The 20,817-nt window shown below is 40.1% G+C and overlaps 1 protein-coding gene across 2 annotated transcripts; it reads left to right on the top strand.

Annotated features, from left to right (window-relative positions):
* The first annotated feature begins 5,876 nt into the window (after positions 1–5,876).
* LOC109955725 (neuronal acetylcholine receptor subunit beta-2-like) lies at positions 5,877–14,167 on the top strand. Of its 2 annotated transcripts, XM_020592142.1 has the most exons (7): positions 5,877–6,226; positions 6,357–6,465; positions 9,032–9,186; positions 10,226–10,270; positions 10,580–10,689; positions 10,971–11,955; positions 13,103–14,167. In XM_020592142.1, exons 2-7 carry the CDS (start codon positions 6,414–6,416, stop codon positions 13,256–13,258), a joined length of 1,503 nt encoding a protein of 500 aa, XP_020447798.1. In that variant the 5' UTR covers positions 5,877–6,226; positions 6,357–6,413; the 3' UTR covers positions 13,259–14,167. The 2 variants fall into 2 exon arrangements, with proteins under 2 accessions (XP_020447798.1, XP_020447805.1); XM_020592149.1 differs by having other exon boundaries at positions 5,877–6,465; positions 9,041–9,186.
* The last annotated feature ends 6,650 nt before the right edge of the window (positions 14,168–20,817 follow it).

The following is a 20,817-nucleotide window of genomic DNA, read 5'->3' as shown; positions in this document are numbered from 1 at the left end:
AAAAATGTTCAACTTTTGTGTGTTGCAGTCTGCTAATATTGTCCCTAACGACTCCAAAAAAATGACATCTGACTTATAATAATGGGGTCTTATAAGTCAACAAAGTTTTATCTCTAAAACTAGAGCTCCGATCGGACAGTGAACAAAAACAACTTTTCTCTGCAAAACTCTCGGTGTTAAAAAGTCTAAAACTTCTAAATAGTTCTCACATAGAGGTATAAAAACTCCTGCACTCATATTTGCATACATGTATCCATGCATGCACACACATGACGCACAAACAGACAAGCACAGACACATAAAATATACTTTTAGTGCAGCAGTGGATGTGACTGACTTTTATTTTGATTTAGGTGATATCTGTCATTTCTAAATCTAGTTGTTCCCTGGTCTTTCTTTTTTGTTTTTGATTTAAAGCCTCCATGATTACGGTGTTAGATCACTTCTCTGCTGATCTGATATTATTTAAGAGGCTGAAAAACAGATTTGATGCCAAATGATTCGATGATTGTCTTGGCCATTTTTGCTGCTGCTGCCCTTGTTGTGGGTTTTATGTCTGCCCAATCCACTCTGTCAAATCAGGCTACAAAACCACTATTTATTGCTGTGCTTAAGTGATGGTTCCAAGGCAAAGTTTGGTGCAATGAAAATGGAAAAATATTTGTTTCTTTCTCATGGAGGGTTGGCAAACAGGTCAAAGTAGCAAATGAGCCAATATGTCTCACATAAGTTACCACCTGATGGTGATATTGGCTGCGGTCTGAGGTCTAACAGAGATCTGTGAGGTCCTGGTTGTTTTGGTGGAACAGAGGGAGCGAGGCATACTGCTGTTTTGTACTGTCTGTTGCATTAAACACACAGAAAGCTCAGAGCCAGAGAGTCCAAAATGGAGGAAGCTATGTGGCACATTTAGAATCCAAGCTTAAAAATATGAAGTGGAAATGCTTTTGAGCCATTTAAATCCACTCATCTTCTATTTAATACACTTAACTACGAGTGAGTCTAATGGATCCACCTATACACACAGTCTAGTGCTGAGTGGGCACAAGTCGGATCAAGAGAGAAGACCATATTAAACTTCATTATTCATGAGTCTTCGTATTCATGTGAGTGCAGCTGGAAATGTTAAGATAAGTGTAAAGCTGCATCTTCTGGATAGACGCCATTACACACACACAGGGATTTGTATCCATAGTGTACTTTTTTTCCAGACCTACGAGTTCCCTGAGAGCTGTAGTATGAGTAAACACTGGGCCCTGGGCACTGGCCTAATGGAGGGATTAAGACAATTACATTATAAGAAGAAACCAAGGCACTATTACTATTTAAATGTCTTCAGCCTTCATCATAACCAACCTTTTTCCCTTCAAAGTCTTCTCTTCATCTAGTTAGCTTGTCTCTGAGCATGGACACTGTGCCACAGGAACATGCTGGATTGTGTAATGCTGCCATATTTCTTCTGCACTATGTGTGGGCTCCATGGCTGTGAGATTGTTGTTACCTCTGGATTATGTGCAGTGCTGAATCTCCTTGACCCTCAGTAAGGAGCGTCACCAAAAGTTATGCACCCTCTGATGGTTTCCAATATGAATGGTTAGAGTAACAGATAAGGACAGTGTACATACTGTGTACTGTATGAAATGTTGAAACAGAGAAGATATTTGTTCACTTCCTACACTTTCAAATGATTTGGGAGCAGACCTCAGGATCTCCAAGAAAACCTTCTTCTTTTTTAATACAACCAAGAGCCAGATCAAGCAAGATACGGGACAACAGTAGGGACACTCAGAAGCAGTTTGGAGCCATGGTCTGACGCTACGGACAGTGAAAGGGGGAGAAGGCACATGAATGGAGCAAAGGGACAGGGAGTGAGAGCTAGAGGAGACAAATAAGGACCTAAGGCAATCACTGATTTGTGGAACAAGCAGCAACAGGAAGATGAGAAAGACCTAAAAATAAATGATGAGTTGCATCCATCACTACACATCTGGGAGGTTCCATCGTACTGATTATGCCCCATTGGAGCAGGACAGTGACCACCTGTGACAGACTACCAGTCTGAATTTAGAAAGCACCATCTTATACTCTCATTAGAAGACACAAATGTCCCCTAGTTATATGAATTTATGAAAACATTAACGCAGTGGCGAATTGGCCACTTCACCAGGGCACGCTGTCTCTGACTGCACTGCCTGGAGGCAGACAAACACACTGTTAGATGACAGGGAGGAGAGGAATAAACTGAATCCACTCCAGTGATATACAATGCAATGATGCAGCTGTTGTGAGTTTTCTGTGACCACAAGGAGTGTGTGGAGGAGAAGACATTGTGAGTATAGAGAAGATATATTGCTGTAGGAAGTGAACTGATGAATGATTATGCAAACACTTCACCACTACGACAAGTCCCTGAGGTTAAGACTTGAGAGTTTTTTTAATTGGATTTAGGATTAAAGGATCACATTTTAACCCCAGTCTAAGAATATTTCTTCATCTTCCTAAGTATTTTATGTTTTTATATGGATGTTTTACCTTTCAGGAGGCTGCTGTTTCCAGTTTATGCACTTTATGTATTGATATTGCATTCATGTAATATTGGATTGATGGTAACTTTGAGAAAAAATCCTATTTTTAGGAAATCGAGTGTTCACATCACAGTCACAGACAATTCAAGAAGACAGCTGTGTGATTGCAGCATTGGTCCTTTCATCTGTGTATTCCTGATGTAGCACTATTAAATATAAGTTTAGCTCCTGTGAGTGACTGAATTTGGTTGATATGAGACAACTACTGTATATTTATCTTTTTGGGGATTTCTGTAGGAACTGTATAGCCTATTGGGTTACGGTTCTGCAACTCACACACTGTAATTACAACTGACATAAACTGTTTACAAGTTTGAGACTGGTAATTATAGTAACTCTGCTATGATTTGAGTGTGCTATAATAAAACTATAAAGATGTAAGTTGTCCAGAGCACAGAGCAGAGGTATTAATCAAGCACTGTCTGTAAACCTAAATGCAGTTCTGAAAAAAAAAGATCTAATCAAGCACATTCAGTGACAGTTTATGTTACATTACTGCTTAATATAAAAAGCAGGATGCAACAAGATTCACCTTCTTGATTGCATCTAGTTTGCTTTTCTACATCACAGCTCATTAATGTACTAGTGCTTTTTGACAGCAGACATTCAGACTTGACAACATAGAAGCAGAAGCACAGGTAACATTAAGAGTGACCATATTCGACTTACTGTAAGTGTCCGTGACAGTGTGTCAGCATGAACAATACCAGGATCCTGAAAGTGAAACAATTATTTAATCATTATTCATTTTATTATTCATGTTGTTGTCAAAACTTCAATGTATTAATCAGAAAGATTTTTTAAAAAGCAGTTCTTGCTTGCTTGACTATGTTTGTGATAATATGACTACATCTTTCACTTTAATGGATTACTTACTTCCATATCTTACAGTTTATGTCATTAATGCAGTACCACAGTAAAATGAATGGAAATCACTGGCTACCTGGAGGGAAGGTCAGTCTTAAGTTAGGCTTTACAAAATGGACAGCACTCACTCATGTAAAACGTACAAAAATTGTTCTTAATGGGTTAAAACATGAAACCATGTTCATGTGTGTCTGTAAATGCCCTGTTTGTGTTTGTGTGTGTCCAGCTATCAGTCACAGTATGTAAAAAATATGGGAACAAATATTTTACCCTTTAAAAGTGTCCGTGTGTTTGTTGGCTTGGTCTTCAGAGCCTCAGCAGACCCAAAATTGAGCTCTGAGTAGCTCTGATTAAATCTGGCCTCCCTCTGCTCCTCTGCATTGCTTTTAGGATGCAGAGATAATGTTCATTAGGAGAGATGGGTGGGGACTCTGGGAGGCGGATGCTTGCATGTTGCTCAAGTGTGGCTCTAATGGGGGGATGATGGGAAGATAATACAATTTGATTCCATTTGGTACTTGACTAGGGGTTAATTTTATGGAGTGTATGTGCACAAATGTGTGAACTGTAAAATGCCTTGCTTAAATGAGGGAGGAAGTTAGACCAAACTTCAGGTGTTCCAATATTTCCACTTGACTGCACATGTTCGAGGAGTCACACATTGCACAGGGTTTATTCAGATGCTGGTTGCTTTGCTCTCTGATCCAACTCTCAAGAACACTGCATCTGTGAAATGTAAAAGAAATATGCTCATTTGCTTCCTTGAGAGGAGAAGATTGACACCAGTCTCATGTTTAAACAGTGAATATGAATTCAGAACCCGGTTTAGTTTAGCTTAAAGACAGGAAACAATCAGCTTCCCTGCATCTCTAAGTTTGTACAAAAACTGAAGAGAAGCAGTGACTTAGTAGGAGCCTGTGCTCTCAAGTGATCCAACAGAATCATTCATTTCAGCAAAATCCCAAAATGACAAGTGACAAAGCCTTTTAGCAGCTATAGTAATTATAAAGGAAGTCAGATGATGGGAGATCAGTGTTCATCAAGTTAACATCTATTTCTTTTAAGCATGACTCTGATCATGCTCTACCTTTAACAAGTGATTATTATTGTAGCCATTATGATGAAATTCTCACTAAGGCTTATTCATAGAATTGTCACATCATAAATTCAATTTATTTTCCAACCGAGATTTATAACAGTTCTGGAAGGAATAGAAAAATGGTGCCATCCTGCAGTAAGTGGCATCAGGTCAGAAGACACTTCTGTGTGTCAGGGTGCAGACAAATAATGTTGTTTAATTTGGAGGACTTATGAACTCTTGGAGATGAGTGCAGGACGTCATTGCTTCTGAACCAGAAATAGTCTGGCACATACTTTAACTTTATGCTAAACTAGTCTACAGCTGCAGGCTTCAGGCAGGAAAGTGTTATGGATTTTTGTTTTTTTTATATTGAACTCTTGGTAACAAAGTGAAATCATAATTCCCAAACTGATGAACTGTTTCGTCAACAATCTTCTTACCCTTCTCTCAACACAAAGTATATTAACTTGTTTTGTCCAACAGGCTGCTTGACCACATCAGGGGTGTCCATTAAAAAAATGATTGCCTGTTACAGTTAGTCTTGTTAATCTATGTTAAGACACCGATTCTGCAATTTGATTTATCTTGACATAAAACTCTCATAGTCTAGAGAAGAGGCGAAATATATTCAGCTGACTGGCAAGATCATATTTAATTAACAGTTATTGAAGTTTTCCTGGTGTTGTTATTACCACGCCTGCCTTTGTGTTTTGATGAATTGGAGCAATTCATCTGATGAATTACAGTGACACCTCATTTTAGCCATCAGCTTTCAGTGTATGACTACTGCAGTCCATGTTCATATCAGATGCTCACTTTTGTTTTAAACAGATGTTAGTCCCTTGAGTACAGCATTGTCTAACAGCACCACAGTGTTTTTTAGCAAGACAAGCTCTGTTCTGTTGTTCTGCAGTTAAACCTGACCTTTGACCTCATTGGGACCATGGTGGTGGGGAAACAGTGGACAATTGCACCACCGGGATCAGTAGCATTTCATACAGGGGGCTGTCAAGAGCTGATGCTTGCTATATACAAAATGTGATGACCCCCACACCGTAACCATAACCTGCCTTAGTGAAGGAGCAGAGAACTCAAACATCTCACCCCAATGTGATAACAAGGCCTTTGCTGATTTAACAATTTACGACCTTCATTCTCTTGATTTTTATTTCCTCAAAAATGAACAGATTAAGTTTTCTCTTCGTAGTTTTAGCCACAACCCAAAGCTTCCTACTGGCTGCTCCCTTCTGAGCTTCATAAAAGTGCATTTTGATAAACTGAAAGTAAAATTTCAACAAAGAAACTCATTTGATTGGAGACTGGTTTCGGTTGCTGGTGGGTGTTAAATGTCTTCCTTAGGGGGGATTCATGACTTTGATCCCTTCCCGTTGGTTGTCACACGCGTCAAACTGTGTTGATCACCACGGCGGAGAGTGTAAGTGACTGACTGGGGAGCGTCCTGGGCGAGGACCACAGCGCTTAAATCTTTTATCTGAAGAATGGCCGCTTTGGTGATAACTGGATTGGTTTATCCCTACTAGCTCCTGGCCCATATCTCCGGGGAAAACATTGTTTGCATTGCTCAATAAAGACTAAGGGCAACTCTACAGACGGTGTTCGCTGCGCACAATCACAGCTCCAGGACCAGCGGTGGATCCGGTGCGCTCTAGCAGAAAGCTGGGCTCCGTTAACAGTCAGTGCTCCTTTCCATGCCTGCAAGCCTGAGCAACCGGTCGTCATCTGCGGAACCCTTTGGAATGAAACCGCTATAATCCAAACCTGTCTTCCTCTGTTTGTTTCACTCTTTTCTTACTGTACATCAGGAAATATTCTGCATCTGCAAGTTGACGTGTGTCTGACGAACTGGAGGGGAAGACGCAATGGCATCCCCGGTGAAAGCAGCGTTAGCTCTCCTGGTTATCACCATGGCAAGTGAGTAATCCTTTCAAGTCCTCCCGCAACGGGACGGGACCGGACAGGGGGCTTTCACTTTGCGTATGGGGCTTTATTAGGGGCTGGCCACTGTAAAATAGCACAATCTCACGCCATTGAACAGAGTAGGTCTGGAAAAATCTATCCCGAAATCCACGTGCTGTTGAAGACATGTTTAAGCCACCTTATAGACAGGGGATATGGGAAAACAGGCCAGTGCTGAAAGTGTTAAGCAACTTCTGAGGGGCAGTCTGTGGTGCTGAAACGGATCTCACTACTGGAATGGAAGGAATGGCCTCTGTGTGCAGACGGTACATTTGAAGTAATGTGGAGGAATAGCCAAAGTTAATAACATTTCTCAAGTCCTTGTTTTGAGGAGTGTTCAGTACAACTTTTTATGACACCAACTTTCATTTAATTATCTGAAAATGATTTTTTTTTGATGTCCCTAAGTGAAGGGCAGTGTTTCTCTCTTTCTCTTGTTCTTTCATTCTTTTAAACTCTAAAATTAGCATCTTCAATACTATAAACGTGGTCTTTTTTTATGCCTTTTTCAGTATCACCTGTGCTCTGTCTTCAGTTAAAGCATTGCATCGCTGTGGTTCTGTCAGAACAGTTAAACAACTAAATCCAGGCGGCCATTGTGTTGGGATGTATATGTTTCACTCGGTTTCCCGTCAGTTCTTCTGTTCTTTTCACTGTGGCAAACTGTGTCTTACTGCACATCCCAGTTTTTCTTTGACGTAATTTCAGCATGTATTTTCCCAGAATCCTATGCTATAACGTAACTGACATATTACACACACTTTTCTGCCTCATGTCCTTTCTGTCTTTTTCAGTATCAGCTACATGCTGTAGTGAATGTGTTGATGTGTGACACGGCTTTCCCTGATTAGATATTTTGCTAATTAAACACATGCACAATGACTAGGAGTGCAAGTGGGGTCATTTACATGCTATCCTCATTTAGCATGCACAGAATGCCCACACAACCCTGACTCTGCCTTTGTGTAGCCGCTGAGTGAAACTTGTGAGTGGGCAGAAATATGCAGAACTACATTTTGTCTTGGGGTTATTCTGAGCTTGTAGTTTTTAACAAGATGTGTGAGGGCCTGGCACAAGTCAACACTTCATAGTAAACTATTAATCATTACATTGGTTCAGTGGTTTGAATGCTACTCTTTGAACAAGAGAAAGAAAGAGGCAGATGAAGAGGTAGATCAATACGGCTTTCAAGCCAAAGAGAGCTGCATAAGCTTTGTTTAAAAGACACTGGTACAAACGTTAGTAGTGGTTACATATGAGAATGACACCAAAGAAGATGAAAACAGACAAAAACCATTTTTTTCTGCTGGCATCGTCTCTCTTCTGTCCTCAGCCTCCACATTTTCTGTCACTACTGAGAAGAAAAGAGGACAGAAAGACACAAGAGAGGTTGTGACGGATTAAAAAAAAACATTGCTGTAAGAGAATATCTGGCTTTATCCTCATGGACAGAAGCTTTGTTTGTGAGGATGTTAAGTTTGAGGGCAAACAACCAACAGAAATTCCATGAGATAGTAAAAACAAACATCTCTCAGGCAGTAGATACAATGTGAAGTCTTTGGATGAAACTTCACCATGTGGCTGTGGAATTATGTGAACTGCATGTGACATCTTTTATAATGTGGCTGATATGGGCAGTGTATTGAACAAAGCCAAAGACAACTGAAGCTTGAATTGTTTTGTCTCAAAAGGCCACCACAGATGGTAATGCATACTGAATAATTCACTACTCTAAAAAATAACCCACATAATGCAGAATTTGATGTTTTCTCTGTGTATTCTGGACTGGCGGTGCAGCAGTGTGTCTGAATGGCTCTTTGGTTTTACATGTACCTGCATGTTGTGATGGGGACTATGTGTTGGTTTTATCTGGCTGAGAAAGACTCAGAGAAGCATCTTGGGTGGTGTTTGAGTCTCTGTGCTTGTGGGATGATGGCATTTTTGTTTTAGCATTGATGAATTATTGAGGTGTGGAGAGTGCAGTGAGCCGGGCAGGAGTCCGTGTCTGTGTGTGTGTGTGTGAGAGAGATGAGACCTGTTAGTACACTCCCTAATGCTATGTCTCTACTTGCATTAACCTCTCATTTTAGCCTCATCTGGTGTTTTAGCATTTACTGGTAAAGTGAATACCCAGCAACTTTACCCAACCCAACTTTACACTCTATACTGCACTTCTGCAACAGCCTAGTCCTTTCTAATAGTCATATCAAGTCAATGTGGTTTTAATTTTATGCCACACTTCTTTATAGAAGAGAAAAGGAAAAACTGAAGCCACAATTCCAGCAGCCACTTGAAAATTGGCTGTAATACCCAAACCTTTATGTGTAAAACTGGTGGAGTGGCCCTTTAATATAAGTTTAATAGGGGTATATTTATTCACCAGTCCTTTTGGTTTCATTTTAAAAGATAGTTCAATAACTTAATCAGGTTCTTCAAATACTGTCTATCTATGGTCCCTCATCTGTTTGTCGTTGCTCAGTGGTTTAAAGGTTCTTGCTTTCCAACTGTTTTTATTCTTGAGTGTTTGCAGCTGCCTTGTGCGCGGAGGTGGAGGAACGGCTGGTGAGTCACCTGTTGTCACCGGAGCATTACAACAAGCTGATCAGACCAGCTGTCAACAACAGCGAGCAGGTCACTATCTACATCCAAGTGTCTCTAGCCCAGCTGATCAGCGTGGTGAGGAAACGCACACAGACAAAAATCTGAATCAGTTTAATGTGTTGATTCATAGAGACAAATCCCGCTAATTTATAATTATTGAAAAACACATATGGTGGAAATGATTTTAATCCTTAAAGGATAATGCAGGTGATCTTCTATCACATACAGAGACTAAAACTAGCCATGTATTTTGTGTACTCACTGTAATGTCTGTGAATCCATAGCCTGGTTTAGCTCATTTGTCTGTGTCATAGACCTTCTTTGTAGTCCAAAAGGTAGAGTATAAGTTTTTTCAGCCCTCCAAAGGCTAAAAACAGCCATCCCTTTTTACAGCCTCCTAAGTAAGAGAGCTACTTTCCTGTGCCAGAAGCTTGCAGAACAGCGTAATGTGGATGTGCAGTTGACTCATGCTGACTTCAGAGATTGTAAAAAGGGATAACTATTCTAAGCTTTTGGAGCTGCTTTTTCAAAATAAGATGTGAGGAAGAAACATGTCACCCAGTGCAGCAGTGTGGCTAACTGGTCTCTAGAAAAGAGCACGTTCACTGTTCACAAAAACAATACACAAAATTCATTGTTGGCTTTTGTTTCTGCATAGAATTTGAATAAAATAACAAAAAATAAAAATAAAAACTCACTGACGCTTATAGTTGTTTTTGGCGGCCTGTTTTCTTTTTAGTTTTAGTCTGGTCTTTGTGTGAAGCTGTCATTTTAGTTTTTATTAGTTTTAGTTGACGATAACTGATGACATTTTAGTCTAGTTTTAGTCAATGAAAATTGTATTTTAGTCTCTTTTTAATAATGCAATTCTATTTAACCTGGTCTATAGAGTATAAGTACCTAGTAGTATAGATGAAACCAAACGTTTCTTTTAGTCAAACCCATTTCAAACAAGGTTATCTTATTATATTATTGTTACCTTATAGACTCAAGAGTACATCCAATACACATTTTGTGTGATTTTTCGTTGACGAAAGCAACACTACTGATGCTATCCTTTAATACTGGAATCATATCTTACACCATCTTCAAATCTACTTTCTGTGTCTTTCAGAATGAGAGGGAGCAGATCATGACCACCAACTGTTGGCTCAATCAGGTTTGTGTCCTCATTCATCTCAGTGTGAAAAATGTGTAGGGACATTCTGCTGGGTTCACTGGTGGGGTCAGCTCAGGCCAGAGGCTGACTGCACCAGTGTGTGTCTTGGTATGCATGAACTCACGTGTTTATATGTCCGGTTGAATGTGTTTTATCTTGTAAAAGTCTGTGTGATTTTATGTTCTTGTATATGCTTACGTACTATATATACAGTAATATAGCTGTATTTGTATTATGAGCATGTGCAGTATGATTTTTGAATTTATTCATTTATCTGTTTGTGTGTGGGTGGGTGCACTTGTTCATCAGGTATGGCATGACTACAGATTGATGTGGAACCCTGAAGAGTATGAAGGAATCAAGAAGATCCGACTCCCGACACAACACATCTGGCTGCCAGACATCATCCTCTACAACAAGTGCGTTTGATTTGTGACAGATTGTTTGCGTGTTTGTGGTGGTGGGGTCCCAGGCAGAGCTCTTCCCTTGAGATGATAAAGACAGTCTCTTCAGTGCAAAGGAGCAGCATAAGTTTCATTTTTTTTAAAGTATATGCATCTGCAGTATCACGTGTGAACATTGTAAATGTGTTTGAATGACTGAGAAATAGTCTTTTAATATGATTTACCAGCAACCAGTGTCTCCATAAGCACTTATTTTCCCTTACCTTTGCTTATCTTCCACTTTTTCCACCTCTCAGTGCTGATGGGACCTATGAAGTCTCATACTACTCCAATGCCGTGATCTCCAACAACGGTGAGGTGTACTGGCTACCACCAGCTATCTACAAGTCGGCTTGCAAAATTGAAGTCCGTGATTTCCCTTTTGACCAGCAAAACTGTACCCTCAAGTTTCGCTCCTGGACTTATGACCACACTGAGATTGATCTCATCCTACTCAGTGATTTTGCCAGTCGTGATGACTTCAAACCCAGCGGTGAATGGGATATTGTCTCACTGCCTGGACGTAAGAACGAAGACCCTAATGACATCAAGTACCTGGACATCACTTATGACTTTATTATCAAGAGAAAACCTCTGTTCTACACTATCAACCTGATCATCCCCTGCATCCTGATCACGTCGCTTGCTATTCTGGTGTTCTACCTCCCATCAGACTGTGGCGAGAAGATGACTCTCTGTATCTCTGTCCTCCTCGCCCTGACCGTGTTTTTGCTCCTAATCTCAAAGATTGTACCACCTACATCTTTAGCAGTGCCTCTGATTGGGAAGTACCTGATGTTTACCATGGTGCTGGTCACCTTCTCCATTGTCACCAGCGTTTGTGTGCTTAACGTGCACCATCGGTCCCCAAGTACACATACTATGCCTCCTTGGGTCAAGCGTGTCTTCCTGTACCAGCTCCCCTCTTACCTCTTTATGCGGCGACCCGGCAGCTCCAACATCCGTGACAAGTTCCGGAAAAAACACCAGAAGCGACCATACTCTGACCAGAAGCTGCGTGGCGTGGACGGAGGAAGTCACGCGGGAATGGCAGATTCCTCTTCGTCCTTCTTTGTTAACGAGGAGTCTGCCAAATGCTATGGCTGGAAGATCAGAAACTTGCCAGAGAACACAGAGTTCAGAAAGAGGATGACACTCAAGAGCAACATTGATTTGGAGGATGCGATAGACGGAGTGTGCTACATCGCTGAAAAGATGAAGAGCGAGGATGATGATGAAGGGGTAAGTGTGTGGAAGAAATATGTACATACATGAACAAATGAAAGCTTCTCTCACCTGTTTGTTTTTCTCATGCAATTTACTTTTTCTTACTGACACAAGTTGATTACACTTTTAGAGATTTGTACATTTGTGGCAGGATAGCAGCCTTGACAATATACCTTTCAGTCATGCTAGTGATGTGGCTCTGTGGGTAGCAATGTTGGCGATCGGTCAGTCCACCACTTTGTTGCTTACTGAAATATCTTGGACCTCATTAAAAGTGAGAAGATACATCTCATACATATAATAAATGAAAGTATTGACATGGAACAGACAGTGATTGTCCCCAGAGCGTTAAGCCTATTGACACTTGTCCTGTAGCTCCACCATAAGGTTCACATTTATGATTCAGAGTGAAATTCCTTCATGGCTATTGGATCAATCACCATGACATTTGGTACAGACATTCATCTCCTCCTCAGCATAAACTTTGGTGATTCCCTAACTTTTCATACAGTGCCATGACCAAGTCAAAATTTTTATTTGTCCACTTCTTTAGGTTTTTACCAAATATCTGCAAAAACTAATGGCATTTCCACCAGCCTCGGGTGTACTTTGTTCTGAGTGCTGATTGGAAATCGTAGTATGCTAACACACTAACTAAAGTGGTGAACATGGAATTTTGCCAATTAAACAGCATGTTAGCATGCTGACACTAGCATTTAGCTCATTTGTCTAATTGATTTATAGTAAAAGGGAAATTATTCAGTTAAAATACATTATGAATTGTACATTTGTATTGTAGTACTGCAAGGACACACTCTGCAAATGCTGATTGTCTGGGCTGTGTCATCTGTAATTTGTGATGGACTGCTTTATGTAATCTCTGCCACATGTGTTTTGTATATCATGTAGTTGTGTTTGGAATTGTGCTTCTTTGTGTTTGTGCATTTTCTTTGGAATTACACTGAAATGGTTTGCAGATTATTAGTGTTATTTTCTGGAAATGCAGCTTTCAGATTTGTGGGTTATTAGATTAGACAATGATAATTAGTGACAACATCAAGTCTTTCCACTTTTTATAAAAACAGATCAATGTCACAACTGTTGTGTTGGCAATATTGGCAGCACATTTACTCTAACATTTAACTTCTCTTTCTCTCCGCAGATCATTGAAGACTGGAAGTATGTGGCCATGGTGATCGACCGCCTCTTCCTGTGGGTCTTTGTCTGTGTGTGTGTTGTTGGGACAGTAGGACTCTTCATGCAGCCTCTGTTCCACAGTTATAACACCCCCATTATTGATGACATGAAACATAACTAAAACCTGGAACTTTAGTCTCAACATGACTTAGACATGAACTTTGAGCCCCCCCCACCCAAGAAGCACAACTCTGATAACATTTTAAAACATAATGCACACCCCGCTCTCATTGGAAAATGATATGGAGGCACTTTAGCCTCCACCACGACCTAGTCCCCTGCTAACTTCCATCCCTGAAGATCACTTCCCTGTGTCCTTTTGCCACTATTTCTATAACAGTGTATGGGTGTGTGTGAACAGGTGCCCGACACTGTGACAGACTGATCGAATCTATGGCAAAGTGTTATGATGTTTGACAGCAGCCATATTTTGTTACAGTAGTGCTAAAATACAGGACTTAATGCCATTGACCACAGGGCTGTTGTTACTCACCATATGTCTTTTAAAAGGTACAGTACACTGGTTTCAGTTCAGTTCTTATCAGGATCATCATCACCAAGAAATCCAGCAGCAGCAGTAGCATTGAGTAGTATTTTATACACACTGTCCTGGAGCAAATGAGCCAAACACTCTGACTTTTCACTCATCTTCCATCATGCCTCATTATTGCAGCCTGTTCTCAGCAATATTACTTGAATCAGTGTCCAGAAATTATTTCAAAGAGGTTTTATAACAAGTCTCTGTCATAATGCACTCATCTGTCACTGCTACTGTACCAAGGTTAGCCAAGGAAAAGGTCTGCTGTACTAATTCAGCTGTACAGATTTCTTTTATTTTTGTTTTGTTAATGGGTGGAATGAAACTTGTTCTTTCTTTTGTCTCACTGACCAGCGATCTCATTTGGTTTCTTGACTTTTGTTTGTTGAGGCAATAAATGCAGAGAATTACAAGAAAGGCCTGTGATGGGATCTATCATTCTAACTAGATCAATAAAGGGAAATGAAAGCGACGAGCAGAAATAATGTAACAGTTATTCTGTACTGCAATTGTTCATTCAGCATTGTAAACATGGATTAAGCTCTGTATGAATCTATTTTTGAGGCTTTAGACTGTCTCACTCACTGTCTCCACTCCATCTCTTCCTCTTTTATTTAGCAGGTATTTACTAGGTTAGTGGCGTGTTACCTTGTTAAGGATGCCACAAAATAAATCCTTAATCTCTTTTCCCCCACCTCACACATTCTTAGCCATGATGAGATGATTCAAAATCAACATAGATAAAACAAAAAACATAAGCTCCTACCAACAGCAGCACTGAAATATTTCATAACTAAAATTGTTTGCAGCCCCACCGCCACCCTCTACAAAATAAGCAGTATAGACCATGGATGGATGGATGGAAATATTCCAAATTAGTTGTAATTGTATGTGTGTATATATGGGTATTTATGGACATTTAAAGGTCTCTGATTATTTGTTTTTTTCAGAACACAAAAGTGAATGAGCTGCTGTTTCCAGCAACTGCTGATGCTTCCAGCAAAGGTACCACTGCATCATAATTTTCCAGTAAATATCATATCACTGACTCGCACGCACATACACCGAGAGTCAAACAGTGACATATCATACAGATGTAGTGACAACCACTGAACCGAAGTTGCATTGAACAATCATAGCTCGTATTGCTTCTCTCACTGACTTATAGATTAGATATTTGACATCTGCATCAATTTCCATTAAGAAAGTGGCCACATAGGTAAGGGGAAGCATAAAGAGGTGAAGGGGTCATTGTGTTGCTGCTACTGAGGTTTCTGGTTTATAAAAAATTACACAAATGTTGCTTCTGCTGTCTTCTGGTGCATTATTTTTAGTTTTAAAGACACCGCAGATTGATGATTACTTCAGAAGATTCTTTAAACTCTTGAGTAGTTTTTGCACTTTCTGAAATTAAATCAATGCATTTACCAAATTTAAGGTATGAATTTTGTATTTCTGTTCAAAAACTTGACCTTTTTTGTATAATTCCTTTGTTTACTGAAGTTTAATATGCAGTTTCCTGTAGCTTCTCCCAGTGTTGGTCTAGAGGCCTGGTTCCTGTGTTTCTTCTCCAAAACACATGGAACAATCGACTGCTGCCAGTGAGGAGCTTAAACAGCATGGAGGAGGATCACACCAGTGAGCCATGTCAAAGAGCGCTAAGTCCCTGTCTGTTCCCAGAAATTTGCCGGTGCAATGTCGAAGACATGACTGCTCCTTTTACAGTAGTAATGAAACTAAATTTTATTGGTGGTGGGAAAAGAAGAAATCTTATTGATGTGGTTTTATAAGTTGCTCAGCTCTTTGCCAACAAGCTTGTTGACTGTGAGTTTAACAAGTCTACCGGATGGCAGCAGAGCACATTAACTGTATCCATCCATCTGGACACACACTTTACATTTTACAGTCAGCTACCAACTAATGGCAGCAAATGACATGTGCGTATTTGCATTCATTGAGTAGTATACCAATAACAAACTACATAAAGCCTTTTCTTCAGAGGTGAAAAACTGAAGAAAAAATCTGAATGCTAGAGGTGGTGTTTTTGTCTCCAAGTGTGATCATGAAGCATCACAGAAGAGATGAAACTGGATGGGTGGAGTGAGAGGGAAGGAAGTAACAAGCAGTGTGGGACAGAGGGACAGGTATGATAGAGGGAGACAGTGATGATGAAGGTTGGTCATAAACAAGAGGTGCTGGCAGTATAGACCACTTCATGCTGTAATCAGAGATCAATAAGCACTTATTCCTTTCTGAAAGATAAAAAAAACGAGCTGTAGACATACATATAATGTGCATATGTGCATGTTTGCAGATATAAACGTAAAGGGCCTTTGAGTCAGGCAAGCATTTGCAACTGCAATGTGCATTTTATTGCAAATTATTATTTAAAACTTTTTTTTCTAAATACAATTATGTGGAAAAATCTGAGATTACTGTAATTTTATGAGGTTTTCTTTTTCTCTCAGCTCTCAGCCAAAAACTGTTTTGTTGTTGTTGCTTTGTTTTTGGTTTTGACCCCAAAAAAGAAAACCAGAAACTTTGTTTGACAGAGAATTAGATTTGGGAATGTTTATGAAGTTTAGTTAAGGTATGCAAACACAAACTACAAATGTCTGTCTGCATTGACATATTCTATTCTCTTCTATAATCAGTGTCTTGTGTCTCAGATGCAGCATGGTGATTGTCAGCAGCTTGCTCTGTTTCCTGTAGCCAGCCGTTGCCCTCCATCTCCCCCGTTATCTTCCCCAGGACATTCCTTGAGGATTTATACCTGCCATTTCAGCCCTGTGGTCAATATTTATGAACTACATGACTGCATTACAGAATGTGTAGCTGCTATGCAGTTGAGTAAAGGCTCTATCGACACACAGCCATGGTCTTAACACTTCAGAGGGTTTTAATGTGGGCTCAGGGGTTGCTCAGTAATGTCCCTGCCGGAGTGATAAATATCTCCTCAGACAGATGTGCTGCTCACTAGTGGTTATAAGAGACACTGCAGTTCTCAGTGTTTCTGTCAACAGCACTAGGAGTAAAACAAGCAGGCCTGTCAGTACTTTACCACTACAACTAACCATAAAGAAGCAACATAATGTTTTGGGCTGACTTTGCAGTAAATACACAGATTTTTAAAGAATATTCTGGTAATAATCACCTACTACATAAAAAAAATCAACATCAAAATACACATGATTTTTATACGTCATAATTTAGATTTATTACTGACCCCCGGTACACAACATAATATCTGAGGGGTTGGAAGATGATTAACAGAGTAAGTAACAGTTTTTGCTACATAAAGGTATCTTAATCTTTTCAGACCTTCATCTAATCCTTGCCTTTTGCTTATGGATCATTGGATAAAATTAGATTGTGTTTTAAAAAAGGCCCATTAGAGAGAAAGAGAGAGAGAGAGAGAGACAATCACTGACAAGCAGACAAACGCGAGGGGACTTAGATAATGAGAAAGCTTTTTGTCTTTTCTGTCTGTTCGACCCCTCAGACTGCTGCTGTTTAATTATAAAGGATGAACAGAGAGAATTAAAACATAAAGCAGAATGTAGTTGTAAGAACGACTGTAAACACATTAAGTGTTTTTGCTCTAGATCTGTATGTATGTGAAAGAACACAGAGAAAGGGAAAGTGTTTAAATTCATGGGGAAAAAGAACAGCACAGAGAGATGGTGGTTTAATTAGCAGCAGAAGACTGTAATCAGATAACTGTGATTTGAATGGTGAAGGAACTTTAATTAGTTGCTTCTGGCTGCAACAGGCCACAGCATGACCAAGCAGCCTGCATATAGTAGACACTGGATGGATGGAAAATAGGAAGTGAAGTGTCTGTGGTGTTAATGGGACTGGAGCAAGACAGAGAGGAAGAGGAGGAGTGAGCAGTGAGAGCTGGGGTGGAGGAGGTGGGAAGGGAAGAATGGGTTTGAGTAAGTGAATGCTGAAGGGTTGAGCAGGGTCACAGAGTATAGCGTGACTGGCAGAACAAGACAAGCTGTGGGAGGAAGGGGGATGCTGAGAGCTTTTAAAAATGGCTTGGCTGGGGGTGGTTACAGTGGTGGGATCAGACAGAGCAGAAGGAAGAAGGGAATCATGGGAGGAAGGCTGAACTGTTAGGGTGGGGTTAAAGGACAAGGAAGGAAAGGTGGTGACAGAAGTTGAGATTATATTTTAATCATATTTTTGACATATTTTGCTTACCAAAAAAATGAAATGCCAGTTGATTCATAAAAGTATGAATTAAAAATTAAATAGGTTTTGGGTTTTTTTTGCACTGTAAATATCAGACTGCTGCAGCTGGAAAAGAGTAAAGTTAGACTGAATCTAAATGGCAAAGACATGGGTCCTAAAACCAAAACAATGAGCTGAAAATCACTAAAACGCTCTGTAAAACGAGGGGGACTGCAGAGTTGGTGATAATTCACACTGAGTTTGTGACAAGTGACCCCTTTTATATTGCATGTTGTCATTGGATTCATTATTGATATATACATAATATTGATTCATGCAGCATTACATTTGTTTGAAGACAACTGTATATTAAAGTATATATGTAATCTGTTCCAAGATACTGTACAGTTTACTGGTCAGACTTAACTGCAACTCGTTGTTTGCAGGCAGACATCTCATCAGTGAGGGGAAGAAAAGAAGATCTAACAATGCGCTTAATTCAGTTTAATTAAATTCAAAAATAACTTTATTGTCTCCAAAGGGCAAAGAGAGGAATACAAAAAACATCAACACAGCAAGACATCAGACTGAGCAAAACATAAAACTAAAATAAATATCTAAACAGACAATTCAAAAACTGTTTCCGCACCGAGTGCTTTAAGCACATGCAGGTATTTCAATCACAGCTTCTTCTCCGAGTTTACCCTAGTAATAGCAGAGGGTGTTTATGTGTGTTGGTACTGGCTAGCGGCTGCCTGAGAAGGGAGCCAGAAGACAAGACATGGACCTCTGAAGGCAGAGGATGGGAGCTGTCTCACAGAATAGACTGAGCTTGCCAGACAGACAGCTTAATTGAGCTCCAGTGATTTTACTACAAACTTTGACCAACCCAGTTAAATGAACTTTTCTTTTTAAAATTAAGAGAGCCATAGATAAAAATCTATAAAACAGTGTCATTAGCCTTAGAGAGGGGATAATATGATTTATGAAAAATAGAACTGTAAGCAGGAAAACAAGGCTGATTTGGAGACTAAGCAGACATACTGTATAAACATGAAAGCAGTCGACTGAACATAGAGACAAAGTACCAAAGTACTATAGATTCAGCTGATGTGGATGAGTCAGGACAGTCCTGTCTGAGACACACTGCTGCAACTACACTTGCCCTTTTCCTTTCCCTTTGCTGTCTCCACCAGGCCCTCCAGGTCCTTATGCTTTGTCTGAGTTGTCTGACTGGCTGTTTCTAAACAGTGTGTCTAGCTGTGTGGTCATACAGGGGAAGACCCAGGACAAAGGACAAGAAAGAGAGAGAAGTAGCAGAGTGATAAAAAGAGAAGTCCATAAACAAAGTTAAGAGTGTTGCCCTCTTTTTGCCTGCTCTGTTGGAGCATCAGCAGTGCTGGGATGTCACCTCAGCTGGAGATGGTATCGAAACACCAGTCAACCGATAGTGGCACTGTAGGGCAGTGGTCTCCTCCTGTGAAACTGACTAGTTTCCTGCAGTGCTGCAGATGCTGCGTCTCTAAATGAATCCAATGAGTCCCACTTTTTTTCTTTATGCTTCTTCATCTCGGTATTTTCTTAGATAAGTCTACTGTAGGCCTGTCTTCATCCTGTAATGTCAGTGGCTTCAGAAAGTTTTTATGCTATACAACAACTGAGGAAGCATCTATTTCCATTTAGACAACTTGGCACATAACACCCCTAACAGCCTCACACTCTCCCTCCCCCACCCAAGACCCCCAGGCAAACTAGGTCCTGTTCCTCCCAGCCAGTCTCCCAGGTGCTCAGCCTCACTCTTCTCCCAGTTCACTCGTGCAGAAGAGAAAAAAAAAGAAGCTACTTGGCTGTTTCATGTGCTTCAGTGTGACAGAGCCAGTGAATCTTTTTGCAAAAATGTAATGACTCAGCAAGATGCAGAGAAAAGCTGAGGAACAGTCTCCACCCACGGGTCTGGACTGTGGAGAAGCAGGAGAACTTTCCTGTGCCCTTTCACTCTGTGTTCTCTTTATTTTTCTGCCACCCACCTTATAGTTGTATTTGTTTTCTCCCTCCATCTTTTCTCCACCAACAGCTCTCCAGTTTCTCTTTGCCACAGAAACAAAGATCTAGAGAGATTTTCCCTTTGGAGTTGAGCTTTAGTCTATAAGGTCAATTTGTGACTTTATTCCCCTTTAATTAATCAATTAACATCTCTTTTAATCAACAGCCTTAGATAACAAACTGACTTTACAGAAATCAGTGTGAATGTTTGAGTCTCTGATGCCATGGCTTTGACATCTTAATTTATGAAGTATATACTGAATGTACAAAAATATTCTCTTGTGTAATTGCAGCTCTTTTTCTAAAGCCTACATCCTAATTATCTTAAAGCTTAAACATTTCCTCTGCTCAGCCCATCTGCCTTGTACTGGCATGTTTTTCTTTGTGATTTGCTTTTAATTAAATAAAGGGACTGGATTTTAAAGCCACATCAGGAATAAAGTCCCTAATATTTATTTAATATCCCTATATTTCAATCACTATCAGGACTTAGAAAACAGTGATTGTGCCACTGTATCAGTTGTAATTACAGTACGTGGAAGACAAACAATCAGCTATGGAGCATAAACTATGAAGAAATATGTCCTTTAATTAATTATGAATTCATTGTGTCCATTTTTACAGAACAGAGTAGACTTTATCAGCGGGCCTCTTCTGCATGTACATGTTATGGTAGCTCGACACAACTGTGAGCGAGCAGAGAATAAACAGACCCAGGCGGCTGGCTTCGGTGCAAGTAGTGAATTTATTTACAGTGCTAACAGGGGTGCAATAACAATATACAAAAATGGAAGGAATGAATATCACCGGGTGTTGACCAACAGTGGTAGAGGGGTTATTGTCCATGGAGTGATGTAGGCTGGCTGCGAGGGTAGGAGTCACTCCTGGGCTGGTCAAGGTGGAGATCCGGTTGACTGAGG

This window comes from Monopterus albus, unplaced genomic scaffold (assembly GCF_001952655.1).
Source record: "Monopterus albus unplaced genomic scaffold, M_albus_1.0 scaffold2.1, whole genome shotgun sequence".
Classification (NCBI taxonomy): domain Eukaryota; kingdom Metazoa; phylum Chordata; class Actinopteri; order Synbranchiformes; family Synbranchidae; genus Monopterus; species Monopterus albus.
Note: the sequence above shows the minus strand (reverse complement) of the source record. Positions and strands in the feature narration are given on the sequence as shown.